Source organism: Pithys albifrons, chromosome 8, assembly GCF_047495875.1.
Source record: "Pithys albifrons albifrons isolate INPA30051 chromosome 8, PitAlb_v1, whole genome shotgun sequence".
NCBI lineage: Eukaryota > Metazoa > Chordata > Aves > Passeriformes > Thamnophilidae > Pithys > Pithys albifrons.
Genome location: NC_092465.1, coordinates 6,926,637 through 6,944,897, shown reverse-complemented (window position 1 = coordinate 6,944,897; position 18,261 = coordinate 6,926,637). Strand labels below are relative to the sequence as shown.

General features: G+C 41.6%; 1 protein-coding gene across 1 annotated transcript in view; it reads right to left on the bottom strand.

The window, feature by feature from the left end:
• ZRANB3 (zinc finger RANBP2-type containing 3) overlaps positions 1-18,261 on the bottom strand; it is a 42,257-nt gene that overhangs the window by 3,847 nt on the left and 20,149 nt on the right. The window contains exons 4-16 of the mRNA XM_071561674.1: positions 16,002-16,180; positions 13,937-14,168; positions 12,932-13,017; positions 10,955-11,126; positions 10,518-10,646; positions 9,683-9,802; positions 8,428-8,547; positions 7,623-7,802; positions 5,585-5,737; positions 4,498-4,963; positions 3,382-3,585; positions 2,804-2,895; positions 1,571-1,672 (exon numbers count right to left, since the gene is read on the bottom strand). Of these exons, the coding sequence (XP_071417775.1) occupies positions 1,571-1,672; positions 2,804-2,895; positions 3,382-3,585; positions 4,498-4,963; positions 5,585-5,737; positions 7,623-7,802; positions 8,428-8,547; positions 9,683-9,802; positions 10,518-10,646; positions 10,955-11,126; positions 12,932-13,017; positions 13,937-14,168; positions 16,002-16,180 (2,235 nt within the window). The remainder of the gene's footprint in view (positions 1-1,570; positions 1,673-2,803; positions 2,896-3,381; positions 3,586-4,497; positions 4,964-5,584; positions 5,738-7,622; positions 7,803-8,427; positions 8,548-9,682; positions 9,803-10,517; positions 10,647-10,954; positions 11,127-12,931; positions 13,018-13,936; positions 14,169-16,001; positions 16,181-18,261) is intronic.

Here is an 18,261-nt window from a genome sequence, read left to right as displayed (position 1 = left end):
GAATGGAAATAGGGACTGGAGCATGATGTTGTTCATCTTTTCTTGTTCTGCATTTGGAATTTGGAAGTATGATAAAATAAAGGGGCTCAGAGGGAATTCATTTCTGGTACTGAATCAAACAGGGTTTTGTTCAGGCTGGGAAACCACAAAAAACCCCAAACATTTGAAGCTGTAAACTGGCAGGGCTGGCATGATTGACTAATGGATTTCCTCAATAACCATAATCACAGAATATTCAGGAACCAAGGGAAAACTGCCCTACATCTGAATTTAGAATTTCTAACAGGGCTGTTTGCTTTAGGATGAGTGTAGAGGAAAAATCAATCAATACCATTCTGATTTTTACAACAGAAAATAAATGGGAGTAACAATGTGACAAGAACAAGTGGCCTGGTGAGCTTTTTTCCTTTTTCCACTCTCTTTCCCACTGAAGTGCAACCACCCATCACAGTCAGGATCAGGCTATTTGTGAACAAAGCTGTGGGAAAAATAAATACATTGTGCAGTGTGGACTTAGATGTGGCTTCAGTTACATCCAGGAACAACTTCCATACTTCGAGATTATGACATGACAATATTCTTTTTCTCCTTGGAGTATTTTCACATGGCAAATGTGAAGGGTACAAATGCCTCTCACTTGCTCAGAGCCAGAGCTGCAACAAAGAAGCCAGTGGAGCAGCAGGACATCCATCATGGAAACAGAAACAGGAAAGTTTTTCCTTAATTCTTTTCAGGAACATCTACAAACATGGAGCTTCTAAGCTAGAGGGCAAGGCTGAGGGACAGGAAGATTTGTAAGTGCCACCCACTGCCCCTGAAATTCTTAACCTGTGTTTTCTCTCTAACAAATAGCTTTGAAATCCCTTGGCAACGTTTGTGTAACCCCCTCATTTGCTGCTTCACAGAACAGCTGGTTCAATCAGTCAAGTGTCTTCTGACACCTTGTAATTTCCAACTATGTTGCAGAACCTACATAAAATACCAGTTTTGTTCCTACATGACGGAATCTGATTTTCCAAACAGAAAAACTAAGTTAAGCAGATAATATTTCAAATCCAATTTCAACCTGGGTTTCCTTCCTTGAGTACTGGGCTTTGCAGTGTTAATGTTCTCCTCACACCCCATTATGAATGGGAAAGGCTGAATGCCTCAGTGGAGCTGTGCCTGACACTGCTTTGGGAGTTGTTACAACCAAAGGAAGGGTGAGAGTGGAGCCTGCTCAGAACTCTGATAGAATCTAGAACATTCTTGTTCTAGTGTGCTCCACACAGAACCTTCAAAAAGCTGTTTTGTTGGCTTAAAAATGTTAGTCACTAATCCTGTAAATGAGAAATTGAAGGATGCCTGGTTGGTTCCTTCCACTGAAATGTGAACAGGAGGCAGGACAATTTGCCAGAGTACCCAACTGCACAATTAATATTCACATCAGCATCCCAAAGACCTGCTTGCTGTGATGAAACTCTGCTAGATCCCAAGGCCTGGAAGTATTCTGCATTTATTTTTTTAAAGAGTAAGTCAAATTCCTCTGCATTAAATATGATAGTGCTGTGCCAACAGAGCTTGTTCTTACCAGTGCCCGATTTTTCCTGTGCTGGAAAACCTCTGGTAAATCTTCCCAGTTATCCAGCTGTATGTCCAGTGGGATGAAATTATGATTCAGTGGTTCACCATCCTAGACAAGCAAACAGTTTTGTTTACAGAAGCAAGGTAGCACAATCTAGAAAAAAATCATCTGTTTCCAGTCAATTATCTTCTCTTCCTACTAAATTTGGTGCCTCAAGGTCAGTGTTCCCAGAACACACAGTAAGGCACAGAGAGATGATAACAGCACAAATGCAAGAAATATGATTCACATCAATATACTTAAAAGTAAAAATGGTAAAAATATTCTAATACATCTTAATTTTTTTCTTTGCAAATAGTTCAGACACACAAATTGCCTTACATTAAGAAACTGAAATTATAATCCTCTTGACTGAATTTCTAAGGGAAATGAATGACTGTAGACTGGAGAATGTCACTTCGTTACAATTCAAAATCAGAATTTTCAGGCATTGTTTATTACATCTAACTTCTTTTTTAATGTCTGAAAAAGTTCTCCACTTAATGTTTAAAGCAATAATGTGCATCAGCCTAATGAAAATGTATTTTCTCAGAGACTTGCCCTCAGTTATCTGTGCACCTGAACACACTGACTCACTCAGGAGTTTGAAGAAATCTCCCCAGTGAACTTTCCTATCACATAAAAGAAGAAATTGGAAAGCCCTGACTCCCCCTTGAATAATGACTTGGAAAATTCCTGCCTGCTGTTTCTGCACTCCCATTACCACTGCAGATTAATGAGGATGTGCTTTATTCAGGGAGACACTGACCTACAGCAGCAGTGCTGAGCTTTCAAACTGTGGGGACAACATTTTATTTACTTTGTCTGTCAGGATTCACTGGCATTTTTATTTTCATTTTGAATGGCATTCTATTAAAATTATTTTGTGATAGGACACTGTAATAATAAAACAGGAATCTTAAAGAACTATCACTGGCATTTCTAACAGTGATCTAATGTATTAGCCCAATGCTGTAAGACAAGAGGAGTGTTAGAAGTTATATATCTAGGGAATTATCACTTAATCCCATTGATAAAAAGAAGCAGAATGGTAAAATAACTAATTTTTGTACATTTCAGCTAATGCAAAAATAGTAATCTTTTTACATAAACATAACAAAGTACACAGACACATTTCAGTGGAGGAAGTTCCACTTTGTAATTTTAAAATGACACTGAACATGGATATTCCATGTTTACCTTTGTGTACAGGTGGATTCTATCAGTATTCCTGCTTGCACAAAACATAAGCCCATCATATATTTGGAACGAGTCTGATTCACCTGCACCCCCTGCAAAGACAAAAGATGATGACATTACAAAGTTTGTTCCTCATTCATTTTACTCAGACACCAAAACCAATATTACACATGTATCTAATCCCAGAGCAACAGCAGGTGCACAGCTCAGGCAGGAAGGTATTAAGTATTTGTGCATTTTGTTTTCCTGCTTCTCCTGAATTCCCCATCACCTGTTCTGCCTGTGCTGTCCTGGGCACAAGGGAATCCCTGAGTTCCCAGAAAGCTGCACAGATCAGAGCTGGCACAGTTCTCAAGCAGCCAAAGCTCTGTTGCTCCAGGATTTGTATGGAAAGGTGGCTTTATCCACCCCCAAAATTCAATACATGGCCCAGGCTGAAACAAGGAATCATGTGCCAGTGTATGTTCTTTGTCTCAACAATGTCACGTTTCATTTAAAAGCTACTTTTTCATGCCAGAGGCATTCAATTCAGTTTTCCAGCAGGATATAATCCTTCCACCAAAGGAGTCCCACTTTACCTTCTCCACACTTTTTTCCACTTTCTCCACTTTCAGTGCCAGCAGTTCCCTGTTCCCCGATTCCAGCACATTCCTGGGTCACCATTTCCCCCAAATCTTCTCTTCCACCCTCAGCACTGCACTCTGCTCTCTGTTCTTTCCTCCTGGGCTCCTGTGACTCATCTTCCCCAGTTTGGCTCGTGGGAACTTCACAGTTTCTCTCACCTAAAGATGAAGAAACCAGAAATTTATGTTACCTATACAGGTACCTCATCAACAACCACGTCACTGAAACACAAAGAAATGGCATTTTATTCCCCAGTGCAACCACTCAGGAAACTGGAGAAAATGTCAATATTAAGAGAACAAACACATGGAACAAAGCTTTTCATTTCTGCAACCCCATGCACTCAGCTTAATGTAAAAATATATATAATAAATAATGCAGTTAGCAGTTCTGTATTATATACAGTCATTGTACACCACCCAAGCAGCTTTCCAGGCAGTGATTTATAGCTGTGAAATTCAGAGGTTGTCCTTACTTGAACAGGCACAAAGGTTTATATATAATAAATAGAAGAAGTAAAAAGAACTTTACTCCTTCCTTTGCAACTGAAATGACAAATATGGACAGACTTATAAAAATGTTTCATTAATTTTCCAGATAGCTTAAAAGAATTTATTACAAGGAATCCACTGTGAGCTGTTGGAGAAAGAAAAGCCGTATTTTCCAGTTAATGTCTCTCATGACAAATTTACAGTAATAAGTTAATAAAACACTGGTATCACATTGCTTAGTTTTGAAAGGTAAAGTTTGCCATTTAATTGTATTCAGAATAATATAAACCTCAAGGAAAGGAATGCTCTATTTTCTGCAAAGAAACATGAATATATATCCTTCCTCATAAATTTATTTCCTGTTAATATTTACGTGAATTCTCCACTTGGCTCAAATTAGACTCCTGTGGAAGATCCTTGGGGAAAGCAAGATTAAGAAGGATCACTTGGCAGGTATCTGTTTATGTAAAGGCACAATTCTTCATATTTTGCCTGCACTTCTATGTTGAAAAAGTCTGTATTTTGTGAGATCAGTCGCAGCTGGACTGACAGTGCCTGTTCCCCCGTGCCCATCCTCACCGTGGCTGCCCCGGGGGCAGCTGCACATCTCACAGAAAGGCAGCAGGTGGCTGTTGCTGTAGGTGCAGACACTGCAGTGCCAAACCTCGTGCACAGCTGCACTTTTGCCTGAAGGGTCCAAGCCACCAGGAGGGAGTTCAGTGTTTTCTTCTGCAGACAAACAGGACTTTTCTCCACTCAAGGATACTTTGGTTTTGTTACTGGAGCTGCCTGGGGTAGAGTCACTTGTGCTTCTCGCTCTTTTGGCTTCGTGTTCACAGGTACTTCCAGGGCAAACTGTACCCACAGCCTTTACTGGGGTGGAATCCAGGTTTCCATCCCTCTCCTCTGCATCCTCTCCTTTTGTGCCTTCAGAGGACTCTGAATTATGGAACAATTCACTGCCAGAGAATCTCTTGCGTTTCTTCTCCGTGGAGGATTTTGGGGAAAAGAAAGAACGAATGTCATGCTGTTTTTCCTTCTCAAACTAGGAAAGAAATAGAGAATCACAGTCATTTAAAGCCCACTTATGACTGCATCAGAAACTGTTAAAATTATTGGTTTTCTCCATTAATCTCTAATACAAGTAGCTGGTTTTGCTTTGAAGACAGAAACACAAGACACCTTCCTTAAAGGCCAAACAGGGAGCAATTCAACCTTCCTCTTCTGTTCTGTGAAAAGTGTTTTCAGTATTCTCAGGAAAATCCTGCAACAGCACTACCACAGAACTGGTGTATTACATATACTGTATGTGCCTTTTTTGAAGATAACCATTACAAGGAAAGGTTTTAAAACACTGTTTTAAATACCAGTCAATTAAATTCAGTACAGGCAATAAAGATGTAATTTAACCAGAAATTACTTGGTCTTATCTGACTCTGAGGATGGATCTGTCCCCTAAACATAACACAAGGTCCATCAGAAGCCAGTGGCTCTCATTTATTCCCAGCAGAGCACTTTTCCAAACTTCACTGAGGTTTTAAAATGGAATTTACATTCCTTTTTCCTACTTATTTAGTGTTTCTCCATTAGTAAGTCTGTGGTGCAAAGAAAGCCTAGGCAAACAACAGGTATCATAAAACAGAAAAACTTAAGTTTCAAGTCTTACATGTGTAAACAAAAGTTCATTTTGGGGATCTTCTAGACTTTCATTTGGGATCCAGGTCTCAGCAAAACTCAGAAAATCCCATTTTTCCTTGTCCCCTTCCTCAGCCTGCATTTTCTCTTTCCTGCCATTCAGGGTGCTGCCCGTGACTTTGGCCTGCAGAAAGACAACTGCATCAAGTTTCCAAGGAATTCATGTGTTGGAACAAATGCATTCACCTGTAACCACCCGGTTTGCTTCCCCTGCAAACTTAATTCAGCATTTGCAATGGAAGAAGCTGCTGTAATTAAAACCAAGTGATTAACCTATTCTTTCAGCATCCATTTCTGCAAGGGTTATGCCAAGTCCTGCATTCAGCATTCTGTGAGTAGTGAAGCTGTACACAGAACATCAGTATTTATTGACTTGGATGAGAATAAATGCATTGTGCCCATCTCTTACAGTCTGAACATTGTGCTGCCTGGCACATGGAGACAAACAAAGGCAGAATTAATTGACAGCAGCAGTTTAGTGATGGAATTGTAAGGTAAATTGCTGTTGAATTACTGAGCCCCATCTGTGCCACATTTAAGGACACTCACAATGTACCAGACTGACAGATTCTTTCAGAGGTTCCTCCAAGAAGCAGAATACAGAATTTGATTCCTCAACTGAATGTCAGGTACAGTTTGCAGTACTTGGATTCTTTAAGCAGGGATTATCTTTCAGAAGCAGAGGAATATATTGGCAATCAAATGGTTACCAGTGTCTCACTGCAGTAACTGTGGGGAACAAACCCCCAGAACCACTCCAGTACAAGGGCAGCCAAAGGCAGGAAGCACAGCCAGGAGCTGACATTTGCATCAGATAAATCCTGTGTAATCACACTCAAATGATTGTGGCCCCTTGTGTTTAAAAGGCAGTTCCTTCTACACTGACATGTGTGGCAATGTCAGACACAAGAGCTCACAGAACACACCTCAGTTACCAAGACAAGATACTAATGAGCAGTACCAAAGGCCACAAAAAGGTAACAGAAGCAAAACAGTCAAATTATTTTTCTTAGTTCTGTGAACTCTCAAAGATCTTCCCAGTAAGGGAAAAAAGCAGACTGGAACTACTCCTAGCTTTAAAATGACAGAGGGCAGATTTGGATTAGATATTAGAAAGAAATTCTTGGCTGTGAGGGTGGTGAGGCCCTGGCACAGGTTGCCCAGAGAAGCTGTGGCTGCCCCATCCCTGGAAATGTCCAGAGCCAGGTCGGACAAGGCTTGGAGCAACCTGGGATAGTGGAAGGTGTCCCTGCCCATGGCAGGGGATTGGAATGAGATGATCTTTAAGGTCCCTTCCAACCCAAACCATTCTGTGGTTCTAAGATTCCTACCAACAATTGGGTAATACCTGTGGAAAATGGCAACAGAAAGTAAGATTTGTGTAATCTTGGAAAGAAGGATTATCTGAGAATGCCTGTGCCTCCCAGAAAGGAAGTTTAGTTAAGGCACAATGTTGGGGTGAGGGGGGCGAGTTAGTTGGTTAGTTATGGTGGTCAGAAGAGGTCGAGACGGACTCAGGCAGCAGCAGGACAGAAGGTTATGAGCTTAGAGCTTTATTTTTAGTTACAGCTTCACTTTTTATCTGCCCTTTGTTTACAGCATGTCATCACACAATTGGCTAGTCAGTTCTCTAAAAACATGGAAACATTCTACTGGCTTCAAGGTCTCTGCCATTCTTCAGGGGCCTCACTCCTCCTTAAGAGTGCACTCCAAACTGCTTTTCTCTCAAGGATACACCTTGAACTCTAAGACCAATTTCCTCATCAATTATGTCAAACATTAGAGGATCACAGACTCACTGTCCCCTACAGCACAATGCTTATAAAAGAAAAACCATAATCAGTTGTTCTGAGTGAGCAGAACAGCTTAAAGCTGTAAACTGAGCAACCAGAAGAACTACAAGCTGGAGGACAAACACCCACCCACCTCCCGTGGCCGTGACCCATCCCAGCCCCTCGGCTCCCTGCAGTGCAGGGGCTGGGGGTGCCCCGGCCCCACCCCACGCCCACCTTGCGGTTCAGCATGGCCCACAGCAGCGTGTCCATGGTGCCCCTGGCCACCAGGAAGTGGATGTTGACGGAGCTGCCCTGCCCGATGCGGTGCGCCCTGTCCTCCGCCTGCGCGATGTGCCCCGGGTCCCAGTACAGCTCCGCGAACACCACGTGGGTGGCTGCGGTGAACGTCAGGCCCTGGGCAAGGGGAGGAGGTGCATTTTAGAGAAAAAGAACCCATGCACAAAACAACTCCTTGTCTGAAGCAAAAGGAAGCTAAAGGTTGTAGAAGATGTATTTATATGGAAGAAAGAGGGACCACCTCCTAGTTCAGCAGGTGGGACCGGTTTATCACTGTGTGGATGTGACCAAAGCTATGCATTCTACACCCTCTATTCAGTTCCCATGAACTGTTAACAATGGACCATTTGCCGCAGCTGCCCAGGGCTCACTCGGCCCCCTCAGGGTGTGAGCTGGGTGTTAAAGGAGCCTGTGAGAGAGGAGCTGGGATAACTCCCCTCTGGGGAGTCGTTGGCACCTTCACACCCAGCCTGAGGGGGTGTGTCTGCTGATGGGCCATCAATGAATCCAAAAATACCCCATGACTCACAGAGTCAGATCACCCATTGTGGAACTCCCTGCCCTGGGGGAGGGACTGGGCATTGCCACTTGGACCTGAGGGGGATATAATCTTAGGGTTGAGAGTGCAAAAGACAAATCGCATGAAGACAAACTGCCCTCCATAAATCACTTCAGTCACCCATGACTTCAGTACCTGCATCCCTCAAGTGCATTATTTCCCCTATTTTCCCTTCCGTCATACCTGGCCAGCTGCCTGAATACTCAGGATAGCAACCCTTGTTTCGGGATCCTTCTGGAACTGATGGACAAGGTGGATCCTCTCTGCAGAAGGGACACTCCCATCTATGCGGACGTAGCGAACCTGTAACAGCAGAGCAGGCACCAAGTGACACCGCAGGGGCTGCTCTGGGACTCAAATACCTTCTGTCCCCCAGTCAATATGTGAAAACAACAGTTCTATCCCTGTCCTGGATAGGGATACACCAGAACCCATCTGCCCTTGGAGTTACAGTTCAGCCTTCACCTACAGAACTGCAGGTTTAGTATTCCCTGGTTAGAGAAGTAGAAGGCAGAACAAATAAAGGATCTTACCATGGAATACTCCTCAGAAGAATCTGGAGTTTCCCTGACATGATTCAGTAAAATTCCAAGCATTTAAAAAATAGTAAGAATATAAAACAGCAAAGCCAGACACCATTGGGAGTAATTGGGAGCAGTAGCTGGGAGTCCATGGTCAAAGTACTGTGGAAGTTGTTTGCAAACAGTTCTATTGCTTTGAATGAAAAATTCAGGCGAAATGATAATCATAGAACCAGTTGGGTTGGAAAAGACCTCCAAGATCATCAAGTCCAACCCTTGGTCCAACTCCAGGCCCTTTACCAGATCATGGCACTCAGTGCCATGGCCAAGCTCAGGTTAAAAACCTCCAGGGATGGGGAATCCACCCCCCCTCTGGGCAGCCCATTCCAATGCCTGAGCACTCTCTCTGCAAAGAAGTTTTTTCTGATCTCCAACTTCAATTTCCCCTGGCAGAGCTTGAGCCCATCGTGCCCCCTTGTCCTATTGCTGAGTGCCTGGGAGAAGAGACCAACCCCCACCTGGCCAGAACTTCCCTTCAGGCAGTTCTAGACAGTGCTGAGGTCACCTCTGAGCCTCCTCTTCTCCAGGCTAAACACCCCCAGCTCCCTCAGCTGTTAAAACCCAAAGAAAGTAGACAGGGGCACATTGCTAGAAAAGCTTGGAAAACAACTGCCTATAGCATCGATTTAAGAATAATAATAATAATAAAGTATCACACCAGATGCAAGTGTGCCTACAGTATCCTCAAACACAAAGCAGTCCTTCAAACCCACATGATCCCTTTTAGCCAAGTGGCAGTGCTGTGTCTGTGTAAACCCCTGAACTCCTCTCCCAGGTGCAGTTCCCCTGCACCCCAGCACAGCTCACACGTGTGTGCCTGTGCAGTGACCCCTGTGAGCACAGCTGGGCCCCCTCACCTTGCTCTCTATCACAGCCTCGGTGCAGGCCTGCAGCATGCTCAGGTGGTGGGCAAACACCAGGAACTTCAGCTTGTCATTCTCCAGCATCATTTTGATGTAGTCCTTCACTGCTCCAGCCTGCAGTAAGACTGTTTTCATTTCTCATGCATACAAAATGTTCAAATAGACAGTTTATTTTAATGTCTTTTGATCCTTTGTAATACAAAAAGGTAAATTTTCATACTTTTTTTCATCCACGTAACACCATCAAACACTAACATTGCTACTAAGTATGAAATTATTAATTTTGTTGGAAAAAATGCCACCACTTTATGTCCTTGAGAAACCTCATACCTTCAGAGAAAAAAATTATCCTGGAAACATCACATAATTACATGGCACTTCTTCCAGATTAAGATGTAGATAAACCCCCTTTTAGTCACAACATCATTGTTTGATGTTTTAATCCATATTTGGAAAAAAACAAACATATTTCAAACAGACAAGGCAATGTTTAATCCCAGCTTCTGTATCTGCACACACATAAAACCATAGATCAAACCTGAAAGAATAATTCTGATACTTCCATGATACCATAATCATAAAATATTGCTCTATTTAAGCATTCATAGAATTCCATTGTGTCCAATGCAATTTTCAGTATCTTTTACAAAAACTATCAAAGTAATGATGACAGTTAATAACAAAACTTATCAGGGATCACTGGTTAGTGCCATACCCACAGCAGCAGCCCTTGGACTTCCTTTTCCCATCATAAAGGGGTTCTGACTATCCCAGAAACACACAGGGAAAAGGAGTATCTCCTGAATGAGGGAAAGAGTTCCACACTCACCTTGGCAATGGCTGTTTCCTTGTACAGGTGTGTGATCAGGTTCATGACCTGAGAGAAGTGGCTTTCAGGAGCATCAGAGTTTGGGTTTCTCATTAATTTCTCCCACTCTGCAAAAGTGGCATTCAGGCTCTGAAGGGCAGGAGAGAGCAGAGGTTACACACAGCACAAACCATGGAAAGTGTTTAGGAACTGAGTGCTTTTGAGAACCCTGTCAAATTTGGCTAAAAGGGACTGCAGGATTCAAAATCCATGGGAAAAGAAGACAATAAAAAATTGCATCTTTGTGTTATATTTTAAGAGTACCAGACACGCCATGCTGTATATTCATCCAGTCTTTGTAACTCCATCTAACACACATGAATATACACAAGTGCAGATGGATACAGGAAGATTCCTGTTTCCCAACAAATGAGTTTGTAGCAAAGTCAAAAATGCACCTTTGCTGCAGCCTGGGGGAGGTCAAAGGGAATGCGCTGCCTGACTTTGGGAGGCAACTGAGTTAGGACATCACTCTTCAGTCTTCTGATCATTATTTCACTTAGAAGCTGATGCAGTTCTTCTAAATTTGAAGCTCCTCTACAGTCCCATTGTGCTCTTTTACCAAAAAACCTGAAAATGCAAAATTAACCTTAGACCTTCCAAGCTCAGTAGAAATCTTCAGTCATTATAGGCAGGAAAGCCACCATGAAAAATGCAAATATCACCATTAATATTCCTTTGTTGCCCTCCCTGAGAATTCCTTCCCAGTTCCTGTCAGAGGATTTAAAGCTTAAGGCACCATCTCTAAATGTAACACTATTTAATGAGCATGGCTAAATGGAGGGAGGAGGTTTAATGTTAAAAAACTAAAGGTTGAAAAGAGAAAGAATTTATTAACTTAGTTTTCCTTATTCTTTCTTTGCTTTGCTGTGTTTAAGGAAGCATTTCAGCAGGAGCAGCAGCTTTGGTCTGCCATCATTGCCTGGAGATAATGAAATAAGGAAAATGAGAGATGTTGCTGCCTCTGTAGAAGAGCCCAGGCAGCATTTTCCAGAGCCAGGAGGGGATGTTGCAAGCATGTCATTTGTATTTAAAACCCAGATAATTTTAAGCTTTACTGAGCTTATCACCAGTGTTCTGATGGACCACAATCACATGGGAAAGGGGCTGAGGGACTCACTTCTGGTGAAGTGCTGGCACAACACCCTGGGAATGGGACAGAGGTGGCAGACACCAACATCTTCTGCTCATATCCTTTTTTATTTTTGTGTCTGTCCTTATAAAAGCCTCCTCCCTCCAGCCTCAGTGCTGGGGATCCAACAGAAATGGCAGCAAAAACCTCCACAAAGAGCTTGGAGCTCACCTTTCCAACAAGTGTCCACAGGCACCTCAGTGAAAACCACCCACAACATAAAATAAAAGCACAAAACAAATCCATCCAGTTTATTGCCACAGGATGTTTTGCTGCAGTCAAGTCACGAAGGCAAAGTTCTTCACTGGGAGCTTGCCAAGCCCTGAACTTGATTTTTATTACATTTATGGCATTCCAAAAATAAGCTAATCATCTGTGATTGAGTAGCTAACCATGCTGTGCCCACGCACACTTGTGGTGTGAACATTACAGATGCATTCAGTCAAAACACATGGAAAAAATAGCATTTCTCGGTCTGAAAATTAGACAGAGCTCTTGCATGTTATTTGAAATTAAATACTGATAAAATGCCTGTGATGAAGGGAGAAAAACAAGTTTTATGAAAATGAAACCATGTAATTATTACTGTAAAAATTAAATCTAAATGCCAGCTAATTTACTTGATAAAAATCTGTTATTTTGGATATATGCAAAGTTGGAGATATGAAATTTTCTTCTCTAAGGAATTTTTTAAAGGTTCTTCCCTTCTCATAACTTTTTACATTCCAGACTGTAACAAGCTTTTTAAATTGGAGCTGCTTCTTTCCCCTCTATTTTAGATCAGAGGCAGAGAAAAACAAGTATTGGACTTTTCTTACACTCAGGGATGGTGGGATAGCAAAAAACCTGGATCCCACCACAAGGGGAGACATAAATTATTACATGAAAATGAACAAAAGACTGAGAGCAAAAACTCCAGGTCTAAAAGTAAAACCTACACACTTCATGCTAACAACAGTAAATTTGGAAATAATTTTACTTAAGGGAATGTTGGCACTTAAATTTCATTTCAGGCTTTAAGAGCTTTCCCTTTGATTTAATAAAAGTCAAATTTATTAATTTAATTAATTAATTTAATAAATTTATAATCCTTTTCCCAATGCTCTTTGATGCAGGAGATGGTACCTGACCCTGGGTGTCCAGGGTCTGTTACAGCAGTGACCACCTGCTGATCATCTCACTCGTCATGGCAAATAAAATCCAAGACAGTCATAAGAAAATAAATAAGCAAGTAGAGCAATACCTGACACGAGCATTGCAGTATTTTTTAGCATATTCACTCCAAGTTCCAAACCTTCTTGGAAACAGTGCCTCAATCTGCATGAAAAGCTGCATTAAAAAAAATAGCAACAGTGAAAAATTAAAAATTGCCTGCAAATACATAAGAGTATTGGGAAGTGATGAATACATGATTATTGTGTTAAGGTTACATTGCACAGCTGCAGAGAAATCCACAGCTTGGCCCACAGGGAAAGACATTGCACAGGAGCCTTCAGACAGGGCCTTGGAGAAGATTCACATTGAACAAGAAAACATGGAAGAGAAGAATTAAAAAATACAAAGCTTATTTATTCACCCAAGGGAAATGCTGCTGTTTTGACATAGATTGGGTCAAACAACAAACTGCCTGTAAATATTTGCTATAAATATACATAAATAGTGCTTTTTCATTTCAAGACTTCATAGAAATACTCTGCCGATGAATAAAGCTGATTGAAAAATCATAGAATCACAGAATGGATTGGGTTGGAAAAGACCTCCGAGATCATCAAGTCCAACCCTTGGTCCAACTCCAGTCCCTTTACCAGATCATGGCACTCAGTGCCACGGCCAATTTCAGTTTAAAAACCTTCAGGGATGGGGAATCCACCCCCTCTCTGGGCAGCCCATTCCAATGCCTGAGCACTCTGTCTGCAAAGAATTTTTTTCTGATCTCCAACTTCAGTTTCCCCTGGCAGAGCTTGAGCCCGTGCCCCCTTGTCCTATTGCTGAGTGCCTGGGAGAAGAGACCAACCCCCACCTGGCCAGAACTTCCCTTCAGGCAGTTCTAGACAGTGCTGAGGTCACCTCTGAGCCTCCTCTTCTCCAGGCTAAACACCCCCAGCTCCCTCAGCCTCTCCCCATAGGACCTTTGTGATGTCACACTTCATGTCATTGGATACACCCAAGAAAACCACACAACTCTCCATTTATTACTGATGCTCTCCTAAAAAAAAAAAAACAGAACACAACTCAGGCCATCAAATACCTCTTCAGGCCTTCCCAGAGCTGGAGTTCCAGTGAGGAGAACAGCCCTGAGGGCTTTCTGCACAATTGGCAGGAGGATCTTGCTGCGAGTGGCATTTCTGGACTTCATGTAGTGGGACTCATCAATCACAACCACCTTGAAGTTCTGCCTGTACAAAGTGTCTATCAAAGCTCGTGCATCAGAAGTTAACAGGCCATACCCCAGGATTGTTACTTTGCTGGTTGATATTCCCCTGAAAGAGAAAATACCCAACTTTTCTTGGTAAATATTCATTGTGGGAAAAGCAGTACAGCAAAGAGGTTATTTAAGAAGGTGTGTTTGTCTCCTTTTGGACTAACTGACTGGTGTGCTGTCAGGAGACCAATTAACAGCTTTTGGTGTTTAAAACATCTCCCACTTATCAACCACACACATTTCACCATCATTTTCAGGAGACATAAATTGCATTTAAAAGGGTTTTCATTTTCTCTGGCTGCATTACTTTAACCTGTGCCCCTTTCCAGGAGTATCACAGGGGGACAATCCACTGGAAAAAGGGAACTGACAAGGCACAAGATGAAAAAATAGTATTTAACTTATTGTAATAAATTTAGAGATGTATACAAATTGATTTTAAAATTCACTAGAGAGCACTGTGGCCCTTCAGGAGCCTTTGAGCAGCACAGGAACTCAAAGCTGTTAAAGAGACATCCAATTTCAAATCTAGTTCAAAATTACAAGCACCTTAATTGATGTCTAAGTGTATTTTAACCTGTTTAAATCAAAAACTCAAAAAAACACCCCTGCAGTAAGTTTAGTTGCTGAAGTTTTGAAGAGAAGCAAAGGACTGAACAGAGAAATCAAAGCAGAACATATGGAAGCAGAATGTAACAAAATGCTAAACCAAGCCTGGCAGCTGCATTTTTGCATTTCCTTGCAAACGCATAAAACACTTTCTAATGTTAAAATATTAATTAGTTCAACAACCTCACTTGTAGCTAGGAAGCCTCCTGGGAGTTAAACAAGTAGAAACCCAAGTTTTCATCTTTCCTTGTTGCTGGATAAAAGTAAGTGATAATGGTTAAAGTCTATGCCTTGAAAAAGTCTTAGAACAGAATTTGGTTTGCCATGCAATGTTGCCCTCATTTTCCTCACTCCACATTTCCCCTGTCTTCATTCACCATCTCAAGCATCAGGTTTGAGTGCCTCTTAGGTAAGTAGCTTAAAAAACAGAAAAAGCTCATTTTAGTTCCTATATTCTAATTATAAATTTTGACTATTAGTAGCAATTAACCCTTGATTAAGCTTTTAAAACGCATTTTCAGTTGGAGTTCTGCAGTTCCCACATGGAATTTCCAAACAGCAAACTTGGTGGTCAAGTCATCTGTGATGCTCCTCAGGACACACCAAGATGAGTCTCCCCCAACCTGGAGCTTCAGAACAACATCCAAACATCTCCACGAGCCCAACAAGTAATCACAGCCCAGCAAAGGAAAAACCACCCTTGTAATTAGGGTCATAGGAGAGTTATTCTAACAACATACAAGTAGTGGTCTCTCTGATGAATCCATGTTATTAAGTCTAAAGATAGAAAGCCTCGGTCATGGTGACATTTTCAGTTATTTAGGGATTACTTATTCTAACTTACAGATTTTCTCAGTGCACTAAATAGAACTTAAACAGCAATTACCTTCTTTGTGATGTACACCAGAAGTTTTCAAAAAATGTTTTAGAGAAGCTAATGAAGTCATCAGGGTTGAGAAATAACTCTGTATGTTCAGTCTGAGACACACAGAAGGCATCTCATTTTCAGCAGAGAAGCATTTGCTACTTTGAAAAAACCCAGATTCCTCAACTTCAAAGAAAATGAGTTAATACTATAATACAACAACATAAAACTGGGAGGAGTGGCTGATATGCCAGAGGGTGTATTTGTTATCCCAGAGGGTGTATCTGATATGTCAGACGGTGTATCTGACATCCCAGAGGGTGTATTTGGCATCCCAGAGGGTGTATCTGACATCCCAGAGGGTGGCTCTGCTTGAGCAGGGGCAGAGGACAAGGAAGAACAACAAACTTCACTCACCCCACATCAGTTTTATTCTGAATGATGCTGATGTCGTCTGGAGAGAGCTCTGGAATCCACTTCTCCATCTCATCAACCCAAGGGTACCTCAGAGAGGAAGGCACCACAATGAGGAGGGGCCATTCATTTTTGTAGTAGTATGAAATGGCAATTGCTTGAATTGTTTTACCCAGCCCCATCTGGGAAAAGAAAAGAACAACATTAAAACCAGAAGTCTCTGCTCAGAAAGCACAATCCACTCAGAAGGGCTACAGAGAATTTGCAAAGGCAGAACCAGCTAAAGGAACCCTCACATAGTACCTATTTCATTATCACTTTGTTACCACAGACCCTCCTTTGGATTAATACATGTGATATGTCTGGTTACTCACTGAAGCCAACACAAGCATACCCACTCATTTCAGAAGATTTTCATTAAGGGGATAGACTAGAACAACATCACAGTCTTTAACTTAAGCTGCCCACAACACTTTCAAAAGACTGTGCAAAGGAAAGAAACATATAGGAGCCTTCTTAGAATAAAAACAACTTTGTCCTGAGTTGCAGAGGCAACTGAAGAACAAAGAAAGGTCTGTGTGAAGACCTTTTGGTTTGAACCAGTAGGTCAATGAAAAGAAACTGCTGTGTCTAACAACAGATTAATGTAATATCCAGAATTCAGGGGTTTGTTTAAAAGATAACACTGCAGTTGTTTTCTCTACGTGTTCACATGGCAAGAGATAGTTCCAGGCTACTGTTAAACATCAAAACAGACTGGACTTAAAATTCTTCCTGGGGGTTTTCCACAGAATCCAGTGACACTGTAGTGGATTTGCTGCTGTCCAACTACTCACAGCAGGGACATAAACCAACAACTTACTCACATCTCCACTACTGATGTAATGATACAATGAAGAGATTTCCCAGTTATAGAAGAAAATATAATGAATATTTCCACTATTATTAGAAGGAAAAATAACCACAGAGCTACTATGATACCAAGTTTCATTCAAAGCTGCCAAGTTTTCATTAAGATTTTCCTGCAAGTCCCCCTTGTGTCCCCAGTGTTCAACAGGCCAGCTGAACACAAACCCAAGTGAAAAAATAATTAAACAACAACATAATGTTAATTTTTATTTTGTTGCCACAGTGGTCTCCCTAACTCAGACTGCCCAGTCCCTGGGGATGATCCAGACAACTGAGCAAAAGGAGCAAGGAATAAAAGCAGGGATCTGGGGATCAGTGCACCCATGGGTGGATCCACAGCCCATGGACAGGATGGCCAGTGGAGATTGTGGCAACATGAGAGACAAGAAAAATTGGAGAAAATACTACAGTCCTGGGGTTTCATTTAAACTTATCTTGCTCCATCATGGAAATGGAAGGCACAGAAAACCTGAATTTTGGGGGAAACCATTGTCTGTCCCCACTCCAAGAAAGAATGGAGACATATTTTTAGAATACCTTTCAAAAATATTCTTATTCTATTACTTAACCTTTACAGCCACACAATCCAGGTACAGGTAATTCTACAATCTCAGGTTTTCACACCTCACTCCTCTCTGTACACAAACTCACAACACTAATATTTTCTTTTACCAACATTCTCTTATTTCTGAGACAGAAAGCACAGGGCACACAGCACTGCCCAACATTTCCCACAGTGCCAGACCTATTGTCATTACAAAATATACATTATTTACTTTGGAATAAATGTAGACTTCAGGACTTTTTATTGCTAACACGATCACACACTGCACATTTTCTCACTCAAGGAGGGATATAAGGAACTGTTTTAATAAGAAATACACTGCTGATAGTTTGATTTTTCCCAGCTCCCCTTTTCTCTTCCCCTGAATAATTTTGTACTCCTCACATTCCAGAATTTCCCATTCTCTGCCATGACAGTCCATCTCCAGCTGTAATGAGATTTTTATAACATGAGGAGATGCTCAAATCCCAGTAACCCACCTCTCTCTCCCTTCCAGCGTGTCAGGAAAATCCAAGTTAGAACTGGGGAGACTAAACCAATCCCCAAATAGCACCTCTTTTTCAGAAAGGTTTTACACTGACAACACACCAGGAGCATCATTACAAAAATGTTTTACCTGTGGGGAGAAATGCTGGACTCAGATTTCCCTAAAATGTGAATTTTCAAATGTAGGGCAGCAACGACTTTCACTGTTACCACCTGAGCAGTGAGTTTAAAAAAATTCATCTCTGGAAACTATATCTGTTATTTCAAAATCTCTTTGGACCAAGAATGTCTACTAATCCATTA